General features: G+C 28.6%; 1 protein-coding gene across 2 annotated transcripts; it reads left to right on the forward strand.

Annotated features, from left to right (window-relative positions):
* Positions 1-2,686: 2,686 nt before the first annotated feature.
* On the forward strand, positions 2,687-8,118 carry LOC103854652 (sugar transporter ERD6-like 18). Of its 2 annotated transcripts, none has more exons than XM_009131608.3 (18): positions 2,687-2,995; positions 3,177-3,239; positions 4,061-4,150; positions 4,319-4,378; positions 4,557-4,622; positions 4,762-4,827; positions 5,651-5,726; positions 5,830-5,894; positions 5,982-6,074; positions 6,173-6,253; positions 6,353-6,437; positions 6,585-6,628; positions 6,890-6,952; positions 7,046-7,105; positions 7,247-7,300; positions 7,403-7,462; positions 7,551-7,665; positions 7,782-8,118. In XM_009131608.3, the coding sequence occupies exons 1-18, from the start codon at positions 2,849-2,851 to the stop codon at positions 7,919-7,921; spliced, it is 1,428 nt and encodes a 475-aa protein (XP_009129856.1). In that variant the 5' UTR covers positions 2,687-2,848; the 3' UTR covers positions 7,922-8,118. The 2 variants fall into 2 exon arrangements, with proteins under 2 accessions (XP_009129856.1, XP_033140406.1); XM_033284515.1 differs by having other exon boundaries at positions 2,765-2,995; positions 4,068-4,150; positions 7,782-8,116.
* The last annotated feature ends 8,235 nt before the right edge of the window (positions 8,119-16,353 follow it).

The following is a 16,353-nucleotide window of genomic DNA, read 5'->3' on the forward strand; positions in this document are numbered from 1 at the left end:
TTAATTACTCGCATCTAGCCATTTGTCATCATCCATACAGACATACTGATTTGCTAGAAACATCTCACTCTATATTTCTTTTTGGTCTAGTGATTGAAAAGTGGACAGCCGACAAAAAACAGAGTAAGAACACAACCATAAACGACGCAACGTTTTTTTTGACTAAATTTTATGCATTAAATTTAAAAGTAACCAAGTTTACAATTGTTAGAAAAGATCTTACAATTGAGAAGTCATACATTTGAAACCAAACATACGAGAAATGATAGATAAGAAGATCTTGAGATGACTCTCTAGAAACTTCTAAAATGGTGGTAGGTAGTCTGAAGTTAGCCTGAAGTATGGCAGTTCTCAATTTATATTAAACCCCAAAAAGTGTTTCATTACACAATCGTTAAGAAATACAATCGTGAATCCAAACCCATGACCGCTAATTTTCTCGTTCAAAACGCTATTCAAGTGCATATTCGAACTGTTAATTTTCCTAAAAGATACCAAAAGCAAACCAGAATTGTAGATTTGATAAAGCGGGTTAGACTGCATGCAGTTCATGATCTTGATTCTTGAGGAGTGTCTCCAAGGAAAGTCAATAGCTCTATTTTAACAGTTATCTTCATTTCTCTTGATAATCAACTAATATAGAGTGGTTTCGAATTTAAAGCAAATATTTATATACGCTTTTATCAACAAAAAAATTATAAAACACATGATTTTAATGTCAGCTAACAAGTTGAACTAAAACTAGTTGCTGTCACTAAGAAGTTGGCTCAGAATAAATTATAGAAAAGTTAATTGTGCATAACATAGCAAAACAGTTAGTTCGGAAAAAAAAAACATAGCAAAACAGTACCAGTTCTAAGAAAACATAGCAAAGCAGTATTAATTGTTAGCTTGGGTATAGTTAAACTAGTCCTTTGTCATTACACGTATAGGTGGGTAGTTGGAAGGAATCTAACTCTTTTATACGGCAGGAAGGAAATGTAAATAAGCTATGCTAAAAATTACTGTTTGTATTATTATATGTTGAAGAAAAATTAAAGCATTTAATGTTATAGTTTAGCCGTACCTAATACGAATTATATCGTTAATCTTTGCCCTCGTTTGTATTTAATCTTTGAAACTTTCATAAATGAAACTAAGCAGCATGAATGAATATTTGTAAGGGCATCTCCAATGCAACACTAAAATTTACTCTATATTTCACTCTAAAATAGAGTAACTCTATTATAGAGTTGAATTTGCTCCAATGGTTCACTCTATAATAGAGTGAAATATAGAGTAATCTTATTTTTCACTCTATATTTGGAGTAAAAAAACAAGATTACTCTATATTCCACTCTATTATAAAGTAACTCTATTTTAGAGTGAACCATTAGAGCAAATTCAACTCTATAATAGAGTTACTCTATTTTAGAATGAAATATAGAGTAAATTTTAGTGTAGCATTGTAGATAGTCTAAGGCCTACCAATAGCGCGGTTCCATTCCTAGATGCTAACAGCCTAATAGGTTCGTTAGATCCAAACGGATTAATCATTACAAACCTTAAATTAATATAACATTAAATAACAGTATTAATAACCAATGACAAAACATTGCATCATAAGAACACTAAGCCAAAAAGAACTAATATGCAGAAAATAATAATTTAAAAGTAAATTTAAACTGAGAAATAGACATGTAAATAGTTCTACTTTATAACTACAAAAAGCGACCGGGAGCTTGTGGTGTGTTTTGTTGGCTTAGATGTAAAACATTGAATTCTTTTTTTTTTATCAAACTGCTTACTTTCCAAATAAAAGGTCTTACACTCCATTTCTGGAGGAGAGATTCAGACTGGGGAGGGCTGTCTTAGCAACCAGGTCAGCCTTGCCATTAATAGAAAAGGAAATTACATCAAAAGATAGACTAAAATGATAGATGTCAAACAGTTTCGGGCGTGATTCCTTAGCTCTCCTCAAGATGATTAGAACTTGGGAATCCGATAGAACTACCAACGATCAGACATTTGACGCAGCTGCAATCATGACTGCTTTACGAACAGCAATGACTTCACCCATAAGTGCTGAAGATACAGAAGAACGAGAATCTCTTATGGTTGGAGGAACAGCAGCTCCAACACCTGAAAAATTACCACCAATACCATAATTACCTGAGCTTGAGTGCGAAGCAGCATCGACGTGACCGACAACATGACCAGGAGAGATCCGAGGGGTCCAGGCAACATCCGGGAGCTGGTGCTAGCGTTTTAAACCGAAACCAGACTTTACTTGAGCAGCTTCCTATTCTGAGAAGACTCTGTTTTCGAAGATTAGTTTGTAAAACTTTGAATTTATCATTTTAATTTTAATCCGACAGAAAACAAATAAAAAGCCTATGTTGTGTGGTTCTATTTAAATATATACATATAGTGGAACGTCATTGATATGAGCCAAACACGTCCACATACTTTGGAATATGACGCATGGATGACTATATAATGATATAAGAAACAACAAGGTCATATGTATTTTTCAAACCAATAAGAATAATTGAATTAAATCATTTTCTTAAAGAAAATTGGATAGACTCGAAATTTTTATTTAGAATTTTTTCGAAAAAAATATCACATTGCATCAGCGTTCTAATCCAGCCCATTTAAGAGTAGAAATAAATATAGTTACTATATAGGAAGGAATACCACACCCTCCCCACCTTATATAGTAAGCCCACTTTGACAAAAACAGAGCACATTCTCTCTCTCCTCCTTTTCTTATTACTCTCTCTCTAACTCTTTCTTATTACTCTCTCTCTCTCTCTCTGGTTCACCAGGAAGAAATTGTGTCTTATTAGTGCTGCATGTGCTTACCATGGTGGCGGTGAAAGAAGAAAGAAGCTTAGAAGAAGGGCTTTTAAAGCTCAAGAACCAAAACGACGCTTCAGGATGTCGTATTACTACCTGTGTTATCCTCAGCACTTTCGTAGCCATCTGTGGCTCCTTCTCCTTTGGAGTTTCTGTTAATTTCTTTTACTTTGCCTCTTTTCCTTTTTCCAAAAATATATCTAACCCAAAATAAATATTATACTAATGGATATACACTATACTTAAGCAAAAACCGAAAGATTTACAGTGTTTATGGAGCCAAAATTCCAGTAAGGTAAACTCTAAAAGTCTGTTTGTTTGTCTTCTCTTTGCAGGTTGGTTATACTTCAGGTGCTGAGGTTGGAATGATAAAAGATATGGGTCTCTCTATCGCAGAAGTATGTCTCTCTTTATTCCTTCTTTTCTACTGTTTCTATAAACAAATATTAGACTGAACCCAATCATAAACTTTGATTAGCAGCAGAGATCGTTTGACTTATGTATATAAGTACAACTGGATCAGGTTAACACGTTTGTATATAAAAATTGTATCAGGTCACGTCACAACTAATTTAATTAACTCCGTATTATATATTTGTATACCTTTTGTATTCATTCATGCCGAAATAGTTAACCCATCAACTCTAATGAAAAAAGATATATAGTCGTTATCTCATAATATGGTGAAGTTTATTTTACGTATGGTTCACTTCCATTAAAAACCTTTTTTGTTTTTTGTTAACTTCCTCCTTTCTTACCTTTAAAATATTGTAATCATTAGCTCAAAGGAAAATTGTAATCATGATTATCCTTGCGAAAACAATATATAATAATATCCCCTAATGTATGGAGTTAATGAAATCATACAAAGATAGTTATATTTACTAATATATCTACCTATGGTGGCCAGCCCGCCACACTATCGTCTACGACAATAGAAGTTTTTCAGAATATATATATATATATATTTAAATGCTTTTACTTAATATTTCATATAATATCAGGTAGAATTCACGACTAAAACAAAATTATTTGTAAATATCAACCATTCCTTTTCTGGTTTATTATAGTACCGTCCGATCATTTGTTTCTATTTCATTCTGTTTAATGAGTAGATGACTTACTAGTTTTTCTAACTTTAACATAATATCCCACTAAAAATTCTACTCGTGCAATTTATATTTTGATGAATGTTGAGTATTTTTAATCAATTTTTCAGTTTTCAGCGTTTGGTTCGTTCTCGACGTTGGGAGCAACATTCGGTGCGCTGTTCAGCGGTAAAATGGCGATCATGCTAGGAAGAAAAGGGGTAATTATATTTTTATCTTTTCATAATCTTAAAACATTGTTATGAACAAATTTTCCCATTTAACAAAGAAATAGAAAAATCTTATAAGAATACAAAGAAAGGAAACTTATTTCCTACTAGAAATGTATATTTCTATTTGCTAATTACATTTTTCTTCTTTATTTTAAGACGATGTGGGTCTCCGATATACTCTGCATCACTGGTTGGCTGTGCATCGCTTTCGCTAAGGTATTAAAAGATTTTCATCACAGACATATGGGTCATAGATCATTATTTTATTTTTATTTTTTTGCTAAAAAGATCATTATTTTTTGAAAAATAATAAAACAATTTATCTTATGGTTAAATAGACCCAACAATTAAAAGATATATTCTTCTTTTGCTATGCTTAACTGGAACATAATAGGATGTGTTGTGGCTGAACATCGGAAGATTCTCATCAGGGATAGGACTCGGCTTGATTAGCTACGTGGTAATTAACTTGTTAACTATTATTAGTGTATATATATATATATGATATCACCTTAACAAGTTTTATTTATGTTTATTTATATATATATATATATATATATACACTTTAAAATAACACTTATGATGGATGTACCAAGCAGGTACCGGTCTACATAGCAGAAATTACGCCGAAACATGTTCGCGGCACATTTACCTTTTCAAATCAGGTATCTTTTCTTTCCCAAAACCAGCCAAATTGTGGTATTGTGGGAATAAATATATGCGTTTTTTTAAAATATAAAAGTTTTAAAAGAATACAAAAAGTATTTCACCAAAAATTGAGGATGTTTCGTTTAAAAATATTTATTAATATTTTATTATTTTGAAGTAAAACTAATGAAACTTAGGATCCGACTGTATGTCATAAATAGCGTTATATTTTTAGCAAGAAATACTTTTATTCTCACTCAGCTAAATTCATATCAATCAGGATGAAAACTTTTCACCTATCTTTTCGCTAACTACTCCCTATGTTCCTAAATATAGAATGTTTAGAATAGTTTTTATGTTTCAATATGTAGGATGTTCTCATATTTCTAGGTAGCTTTAAGTTTATCAAAAATTTTGTAATCAATTAAATTTAATAGTTTTATTTTGTAATTGGTTGAATAGTTTTTAATCTAAAATTTTAATGATATTTTTTAGATAAAAAGTAACTTTCTTAATAAATATGTTTTACCTAAAAAAATTTATATTTCGGAACAGATAGAGTATTTAAATAGAGTAAAAATGTTTATTTTGTTCTCCTTGCTATGTGAAGAAAAATTCGTGTTGCGCTGGATGTGACATTTCCTTTTTCTTTGGTTGTTATTTTATTCCTCTAATGTTACTCCCAATTTCACTATATTAATTACTCCAAGTTACTTTTGTAGTTACCAATCACACTCTTAATATGATAATAGTATGATTCTGTATGACCTGAAAGTTTCAATCAAAATATCCCAAATATTGACTGACCCTTTTGAATTCTCGTGTGACTAATTATTGTAGCTTCTTCAAAACTGTGGACTCGCCATGGTTTATTTTTGTGGGAATTTCATCAACTGGAGGATGATGGCTTTACTAGGTAAAACTAATTATTATTTCATAATCGACATGGAAGTGATGTTAAAATACGAAAGCAAATGGTATATAGTAGAGTGTAGAAATCTAATATTTTATCGTTTTAGGTGCTTTACCCTGCTTCATTCAAGGAATCGGTTTATTCTTCGTACCAGAGTCCCCAAGATGGCTGGTTGGTTAATTTTTGTTTTTTTTTTTGTATATTTCGTAAGGAAACCACTAACCATGAACCTTAATTAAATTATCTCAATTTTAAAAGGCAAAAGCTAGTACGGATAAAGAACTAGAAAATTCACTGCTCCGGCTTAGAGGGAGAGATGCTGATATCTCAAGTGAAGCCTCGGAGATTCAAGTGAGTTTAACTATAATATATGCTTTTTAATATATCTTCATTCATCGACAAAAGGTAATCTAGAGCGAGAGCCCGAATGATTTTTGTTTTGTTTTAAGGTTATGACCAAAATGCTGGAAAGTGATTCGAAGTCGAGTTTCAGTGATTTGTTGCAGAGAAAGTATAGACACACTCTCGTGGTATTTTTTTAATATATGCTGTAAAATTAAGTATATAAATTAGTTTCTAGACTATAGTTTTTGTATTTATTTGCACGGACATGCATTGTTATTCCTCAGGTAGGAATCGGGCTAATGTTAATACAACAATTCTCAGGGAGTACTGCTGTATTATGTTATGCAAACACCATTTTTAGAAAAGCTGGTAAGAATAACAAGTTTATATATATATATATATACACGCTATCATATTCAAATTATTATTTATTTTCATGACGAGGAGAGATAAGTTAAATCAGATATTTACCATGAGTTCTCTTTTGCTTTAATAATTAGCTTTTGGCTGAAACAGGTTTTTCGGTGGCCATTGGATCGACACTGTTAGGCATCTTCGTGGTAAGTATATACAATTGTTCAATGTTCAGAAAAAAGTACTATATACAGTCGTCTTTCATAATTTTAATTGACTACATTTATACCATATTTAAGTGAAAATCAAACGATGTTCTTTTAAATCAGTTGTTATTCAACTACTGAACTATTTTGATGTTTGCGATATTTTGTTGGGCCAAACTTCTTCAAACAACTTTATAAACTAAGAATTTCTGTTTAATATTTTATTATTATAGTTTCCATTTTTTTTGTGGCTATTCGCAGGTACCAAAAGCCATGATTGGTCTAATTCTTGTTGATAAATGGGGGAGACGGCCCCTGTTGTTGGTGAGCACGTTTCTGAATTTTCAAATTAGGCCAATCATTTATCATAGAAACTACAAAGTTGTTTAATTCTGGTTTTTATTCTGAAAATTATAGGCTTCAGCGTCTGGGATGTGTTTGTTTTGCATGTTTATTGGCCTCGCCTTCACATTACAGGTTCTTTTTTTAACTGGCTTTCTTCACATTACATGTTATTTTACATATATATATATATATATATTACTATCTTTTTTTTGATCAAATATATATTACTATCTATTGTATTATTAACTAATGTTTTGTATATGGTACGAGCAGAAAATGCAATTGCTTTTGGAACTAACTCCAGTATTCACGTTTATATGCGTTACGGTAAAACATTTGCTCTACCTTTCACACTGTCATCAAAAAAATATTTTTGGTTTCTTATACAAATAAAACGTAATTAAATTTTTGATTTTCTTTCTTTGGCAGCTGTATATTGCATCTTATGCAATAGGCGTGGGAGGCCTCCCTTGGGTAATTATGTCTGAGGTACATGAAATTATTTTGTAGAAAATAGTATGCCAATTTTTTTTTTTTTAAATTAAGTAACACTTGTATGATTTTTGTATGTGTGCAGGTATTTCCAATGAATATAAAAGTAACAGCAGGGAGTATAGTTACATTGGCCTCATGGTCAAGTAGTTCTGTCGTCACTTACGCTTTCAACTTTCTGTTTGAATGGAGCACTCAAGGTATAATTTTCTTCTTATTAAATTATGTTGTATATATATATATATATATATCAATAAGTTAAATTTTATAGAGAATTCTATAATTTAACTTTGATTAATAAAAATTTACATAATAGGAACATTTTACATATTCGGGGCCGTCGGAGGAGCAGCACTAGTTTTTATTTGGTTTCTCGTTCCGGAAACGAAAGGATTATCACTTGAAGAAATACAACTTTCGCTTATTCGTGAGCCCGACGAAATAAATCATACGTAGACTGAAATGCCTACCTTTTCATTGTAAGATATAAAATTATTGAACTCGGTGTTTATGATTATACTCATCAAGAAAGAATACTATTTAAGTATTCTTTATAATAAATTAGTCTTTTATGTAACTTTCCGTGATGTAAACATTGACTGCCTGTATATGTTCATTCGTATTCTATCTGTAAGATTTCAATACTTTTCATTTATTATACTAAATTACTAGGTGGTATCCGCGCCATGCGCGGAGTGAATGGACTAAATAGAGATTAGAACTTTTAATCTATAAATATTGAAAAGTTAAAAGTTATAGTCACAAATATTTCATGTTATCTAATGAAAGATTGAAGGACATTGTGTATATGTTTGTAGAAGATAAGCTTCAATTTTGTTTTAAACTTGTGTAATTGGTTAGGTGTAACTGAAATAAATTTTGTGGAAGAAATCTATAAGAGTAATTTACAACTTGTGTAATTGGTTATAATTTTTTTTTAAATTTGTTTAATAATTTTTTTCAAGTAAATCACTAAAATTTCATGTGTGATTTTTAATTAGCCATGAGAATTTAAAACCGAAACCAAAATGCGTTATGAGGATTGCATATATTAGTTTTCTATTTTTTGGCTATTGCATAATTTACGGTCAAATTTAAATTAGCAAAATGAGTCAATTAAATTAGTAAGTTATTTTCATCAATATCAACAATTCGATTATTCGAAAGTTGTATAGTTCAAGTAAATAAATAGAGAATCAACCCAAAATTTAAATTCAAGTAAATAAATAGGGAATCAACCCAAGAATTTAAATAAATTTCGGACTAAATAGAGATTAAAACTTTTAATCTATAAATATTAGAAAGGTAAACTTGTAGTCACAAATATTTCATGTTATATAATGAAAGATTGAAGGACATTGTGCATGTTTATAGAAGATAAGCTTCGATTTTTTAAAAAAAAAACTTGTGTAATTGGTTAGGTGTAATTTGTGGAAGTAAATCTATAAGAGTAATTTACAACTTGTGTAACTGGTTAGATTTTTTTATTTTTTTTAAAAAAAACTTGTTTAATAATGTTTCTCAAGTAAATCCATAAAATTTAGTGTGTGGTTTTTAATTAGCCATGAGAATTTAAAAAACAATTATAGTAACTTTCCTATCTTAACCGAAACTAAAATACGTTATGAGGATTGCATATATCAGTTTCCTATTTTTTGGTTATTGCATAAATTACAGTCAAATTTAAATTAGCAAAAGGAATCAATTAAATATAGAAATCAAGATCTATTGGATTTGATATTCAAAAGCGCCATCAAATCCACAATTTATTTAAATTCTTGGGCTGATTCCCTATTTATTTACTTGAATTTAAATTATTGGATTGATTCCCTATATATTTACTTGAATGATATAACTTTTGAGTAATCGAATCATTGATATTAATGAAAATAACTTACTAATTCCTAAAAAGTTGAATTGTATAACAAAAATAATTATATAAGTAGAAGTTGCATATTCGTATAAAAGTAGATACAAAGTAAATATATTTTTTTTAGATTTATAATATAAAACTTTTAATACTAAAATTTCATGGATTAATATGCACAAAAAAATTCATAAATATGTTGTCTCCGATATATGTTGCTCTTCCTATATGAATATGCATATAAAACTCATGTTATAGTTTGGTTTTTCATATAAACGTAGAAGTTCCATATTCATATCGACGTAACTACAAAGTAAATTTAGCTGTTAGATTTATAATATAAAACGTTAAATACTAAAGATCAAATACATGGATCAACTTTTTAGCCTTTCATATAGACATAGAAGTTGCCTATTCATATGAACCGTTTCTAAAAATAATATTTTCCTAGAAACCAAAATTTAAATAATAAATCATACCAAATTAGAAGTACAAAATCAATATACAAAACTTAGAAAAATTAAATCAATTGTTACATCTTTTTACTCTGTTTCTTATATACATTTATCCTTTCTTGATTTTTTCTTATCGTTTACGACAGTGTTCTTTATATTTTATTTCTCTAACTCTTCTTTCTATTTGCTTAATATTATTACTGTTTTTGCTTCTTCTTTTTTTTTGTTATAGACTGTAGTTCTATTTTAAAAAAATGTCAAACAAATAAACCAATAGAGAAAGAAATAAGATAAAACTGTATTTTATTAATTTTGTATGTATCATTAACTTTCTTTAAATATTAAAATGAAAGGTCACAATTTTATAATTTGTTTTAGGCCACTTAAATAGTTGGGCCGGCACTGCCTGCAGAAAACAAAGAAGATTAATTAGGGAGCTGAAACTGATGAATATTAAAATGTTGAAATTTACTGTGCGAATATACCAGGAAGGACGAATTGCTGGATTGTTCTTCCTGTGTTCAAGCGGTTCTCCGACAGAGTTACTGGATTCTTTTGCCTCGTTGGAATCTGATATCAATCAGAATTGTGGATGAAACCGACATATTTTCATATGAGTTTATGCACAATAAGAAACCAAAATTTAAATAATAAGCTAAATAGATTATCCAATTACTATTGGACCAAAGAGAGAAACCATATCAATAAGTCAACATACGCAGTGTTTGATGCTGAAAAAGATTCTGATAAAAAAAGCTGATTTGTTATTTAGTATATAACAAAACCAGTCATAATAGAAGTTGGTTCTAATAAGGTTTTTTTTAATCAAAAGGAAGTTACCATATGCGACAGCCAAAATAATTATTAAAGGGTCCGGTTTATAACTAAATTTCATGTGTCGCTAACGATAACCAATTATATTTCTTTGTCTATATGTAGTTTATGATATAATAAATATGTCCAATGGCATTCTATTGTAAATACTCTAGTAAGTTATGTCTTTTTTAATAAATAGGCTGAGAAGGACTATGAATCTGCCACATCAGTAATGGCAATCTTGTTAATCATACATCAAGTAAAGGTTAATTAGCAAAAGTGCTCCTCAAATAATAAAAAAAGGATTGAACTCAGCGAGAAAAAAATATCGCTCTAGCCATTGTATGCGGAAGGTCCAAACATGGATGGTTCAACGGTTTTTATTTAATTGTTCAGTTGCACCAAATTTCCGGTTAATTTACATGGTTAGGAAAGCTGGTGCACGTTTTAAGTATGAATAACTTCAATACTAGTGCACGTTTTTATAATCGAGTAAAAAGTATACTGACATCAAACCAATTTTCACATGCACGAAACTAAAAGATATTTAATAAATTGTCATTTAGTTTTTCAAATAAGTAGGTGTACCATTACATACCATTTATTGGTTTTCTTATACTGTTTGTATTATTATCCAGGGTCACCCGGAAAATCGCGTGTGTATGAGTTGTTAATGAGTAAATAAAACAAAATAATATGAAACAGTATAAATAACTAATTAAATAGTAGTTTGAGTACTATAAAGTATAAACCTTTGCGAAAGCAATGGAGAGGCAACCAATAATGCAAGGCATCATTTATCGGCAATATCTATTTTAAAATAATAATTAATTTGGATATTATATTCTTTATCAAAACTTTACCAAAAATAAATAAAATAGAAAAATGAAAATGACTCTTTTTGTGCCCGCAAATTACAAGTGTTGCCGATCGACCGCTACAGAAGAAGTATCAATGGTTCCAATATCATTGTCCTAAAAATTGATGTAGGCAATGCTTAGACGTCCGTCTCTTCAGCAATGATGGTGGAGGCTCTAGCGGTTAGGGGAGCCCTTATCCACGCTCATTCAATGGGCATAACTTCAATCTGGCTACGATCAGATGCTCAAGCGCTCACCACAGCGATCAATTCGAACCGAGGATCGACAGAACTCTACGGTGTCTTGTCGGACGTCGCTTCGATCTCTGCTTCTTTTGATTTCTGCGTTTTTTCTTATGTTCCTAGAGCTACAAATGGGCCTGCGGATTCCTTAGCAAAGGTCCATCTCGCTTCTGTTTCTGTAAACTCTTTGGCAGTCTTCTAAGGCTGGCCCTCTATCAATCTAAATTTCATGTTGAGTAAAAAAAAAAAAAAAAAAAAAAAAAAAAAACGTCCGCCTTACCAACAAATTAGTTTGAACTAAACAATTTTTTTAATCGACATTTTAAAAAATTGGTTTACATGTTAGCCTAAACATTAATATTTTATAATGCATCTAATAATCAAATTAGCTTTGAACTAAACAATTTTTTTAATTGACATTTAAAATATTAATTTACGTGGTTGCCTAAATCTTAATTTTCTATAATGTATCTAATCATCTTCGAGTGATTTTTTTAACATCGCAAAATATAGTTTCAAAGAATTAGAAGTCAATCACTTTGTAGTCACCCAATAGTTGTAGAAGAGAATTAGATAACAATATGGCCAGTTTTGGACGTAGTTACTTAGTGAAGTAAAACATTGGTTTAGGATTTCAAACTTTTATGTATATATATGTGTGTGTGTGTGTGTGAACGTAAATTTTGAAATCGTTAAAAAAATTAACAATCCACAAAATTTTAAGACCGATCCTGCATAATATAACTGATTAATCAGTTATGGTCCTAATCTCGCATTAACAATGTTGGCCAAGCGTAGTATAGTAATAATAATTTCTATATATTTAAAGTAGACATGCAGAAGGTGGATTTAGTGACACGTGTCACACATATATATATATATATATATTTTTAGGAAAAAAGTTTCCTAATTTACATTAATATGATAGAAACCATCCAATGTATGAGAATGTGTCAACAACTACACGAAGTTTATGTTAATACATATCACATGTACGAAATAAATAATAATATGGTGACAACATCACAATCGGATTTAATTGATTTTAAGCAAAGTTAATGGGGTGAATCCGTAATTTAATAAACTTAATAAACTTAATGATTTATTAACTTTAATAAACTTAATTGATTTTGTTAATAAACTTAATAATTTGTTAAATTTACTTAATAAACTTAATAAATTTATTAAACTTATAAAAATTAATAAATTTGTTAAACTTAATAAAATTAATCATTTATTAATAACTTAATCATTTATTAATAAACTTAATAAACTTAATAATTTATTAATAAACTTAATAAAATTAATCATTTATTAATAAAGTTAATCATTTAATAAAGTTAATCATTCAATAAACTTAATAAATTTGTTAAATTTATTAAGTTTAATAAATTTATTAAGTTTATTAAGTTTAATAAATTTATTAAGTTTATTAAGTTTAATAAATTTATTAAGTTTATTAAGTTTAATAAATTTATTAAGTTTATTGAATGATTAACTTTATTAAATGATTAACTTTATTAATAAATGATTAATTTTATTAAGTTTATTAATAAATTATTAAGTTGATTAAGTTAAAGTTTATTAAATTACAAAGTTTATTAATAAAATCAATTAAGTTTATTAAACTTAATAAACCATTAAGTTTATTAAATTATTAAGTTTATTAAGCTTAATAAATTTATTAAGTATAATAAATTATTAAGTTTTTAAAGTTAAAGTTTATTAAATTACTAAGTTTATTAATAAAATCAATTAAGTTTATTAAAATTAATAAATCATTAAGTTTATTAAGTTTAGTAAATTACGGATTGACCCCATTAACTTAGCTTAAATTAATAAATATGTTTATTAAGTTTACAAGTTTATTAAGTGTAAAATATGTTATTAATAAATGATTAATTTTATTAAGTTTAACAAATTTATTAATTTTTATAAGTTTAATAAATTTATTAAGTTTATTAAGTAAATTTAACAAATTATTAAGTTTATTAAAAAAATCAATTAAGTTTATTAAACTTAATAAATCATTAAGTTTATTAAGTTTAGTAAATTACGGATTCATCCCATTAACTTAGCTTAAAATTAATTAAATCCGATTGTGATGTTACCACCATATTATTATTTACTTCGTACATGTGACATGTATTAACATAAACTTCGTGTAGTTGTTGACACATTTTCATACATTAGATGGTTTCCACCATATTACTGTAAACTTCGTGTAGGTAGGAAACTTTTCAGGTCCTCTTTTTTAGAGCACTATAACTTCGTCCAACATTTTTTAATTGTGCATTTTTTTTTAGAATGGTTTCAAATAATTTTACTAGTGATTCTAACCCCTAATGCATACAAATGACTCTTAAATACAACTCATATCACTAAAATGATCAAAATATGAAGCGTCACATGCAATCTCCCATATTTTTTTATCTCTAGATTAGAAGTTATGATCATTCTATAAATCGTTTTTTGTCGACACAGATGTGTCTGTATTTTTCTATCTGATTAATGTGTTAAAATTGAATTTGTCATCATTGAATCTACTGTAAATGTAAAACCCATAACTTTGGTAGAGAAAAAATATATGAGAAATAAACTATTTTTGGTGAAGAAAAATGTTCATTTTTCCATTAAAATAGCAATTAAAAACCGAGGTATCAGCACACAATTAAAAAATTAGTAAGTTATAGCGTCCAAATGATAACATGCAAAACAACTACAGTGCAATCCTCAGAGTAATAAAAACATAAAGATATATATGTATGTAGAGATTTAAAAGAGCATTTATTTTTTGTAAATGACTATTTTCTCTTTTAACTTCAACCAATGAATTAAAGACGATCTAATTTGATAGGTATGACTCATTTGGAAATTTTAGCTATCTAATCATTCTCGCATTAACCATCGTCATATGAAGTTTGATAATCTATTTTATTGGTCAATAAAATTCAAGACGAACAAAACTAAGTAAAATAATATAAATATATTTAAAATATTTAATTTATTCACATAGCCACTGGATTTCAAAATCTCAAGACCGTTCATGTAGTCAACCAAACTTTCATATGAATACTCAGATTTTGAATTACACTAATGTGTAAAGTCTTTATAGAAAATTTTATCCAAAAGCTGATAATGTATGATCCATGTATTTGCAGATGAACATGCCAATATGCTAACGAATGCCCCATCACATTCGCGGTTAAGCTCACTCTGCTAAGAAAACATTGTATGTAGCTCTTTTAATAATGATTTATTGACAAATTTATTAATGTAACTAATACTATTAAAATAGAAGCACAAAGTTGGATCCAATTTGTGCTTAGGTAAAATAAATAAATAAAAATACTATACTATATAACTAAAACACCAACTACATTATTCTTTAGTCTAACACTTTATATTGATAACACAATACCGCCTACATCTGGCTTTATTTATGGTAAGTATTTTAATGAAACGATTATTCATAATTTGTTAAGTAAAGATATTGAAAGACGCTAATTTATATGGCAATATTTGAATAAAACTTTTCAATCATTTTACCCTATAGCTGTCTTCGTATTAATGGTTCTTCTTCACATGGTTTATCATATTTAAATATTCTTTACATTATTACATGAAATATGAAGTTTAATTAGTGTTTTTTTTTATAACTTTGGTGTGATTCCAAAAATTTTCTAGGCTCAAGCACTAATCATCAGGAAGTCATAAGAATTCAGGTTTTCTTATCATTTTTATGGGTGGCTAAAGAGAATCGAACCCAGGACGGAAGCTCCAGTTAGAACCTCTTTACTACTAGGCCAAGACCACTTATTTAATAAACACATTGTGATGGTCTAGTAGTTTCCACTAGAGGAGGAATTGCCATGTTGGTTCAGGCCGGGGATCGACTCCCCTCTAGTGTGAAATTATTAGCTCCACATGTGGTCACGCGGATATGGATCCATGCTTACGACCCATTTAAATACATGAAAGAGGATTTATCCGTGGGTTGCACCTCACACCCGGAAATTAGGTATGTGTAATTAATAGATCCGAATTTAACCATTTTGTTTAATTAGGGTTTCATTCATGAGGTTTACGGTATTGATTATATTTATACTTTAGAACCCTAAATTTATACGGACTGTTTTTATGTAGCAATACATTTTTTTGGACAAATATATAGCAATACATTAATACAAATTTTTCTATGTTACTTTATGGTATAGATACAATTTTTTGGGTGTAAAGTATGGTATAATTGATTAGGGTTTTTTTTTTGTTTCAATCAACGTAATTTATATTTTAGGAACCGAATAATGTAAATGCTTCTTCTTCACATGTATGTTTTAACATATTTATGTATTTTTTTACAATATTATATGAAATATGACTATATGAAGTTTAGGGTTCCATTATATTTTATGTACTCTTATACATTGATTATATTCATGAAGTTGTGTGCAACAATAAGAAAATAAAATTTATTCAATTAAACTACTTTTTAGTGTATCTTGCAATATCTACTATATCTTGCGTAATACTAAAAGGTAAAATTTATTCAATTAAATTTTATTCCTTATTTGTTTTATTCAAATCCAGTTAAATTAAATTATTAAATATGATCTATATTTCATTTAGAAAAATTTTTGAAATATAT

The sequence above is a fragment of the Brassica rapa genome, chromosome A02 (genome assembly GCF_000309985.2).
Source record: "Brassica rapa cultivar Chiifu-401-42 chromosome A02, CAAS_Brap_v3.01, whole genome shotgun sequence".
NCBI classification, from domain to species: domain Eukaryota; kingdom Viridiplantae; phylum Streptophyta; class Magnoliopsida; order Brassicales; family Brassicaceae; genus Brassica; species Brassica rapa.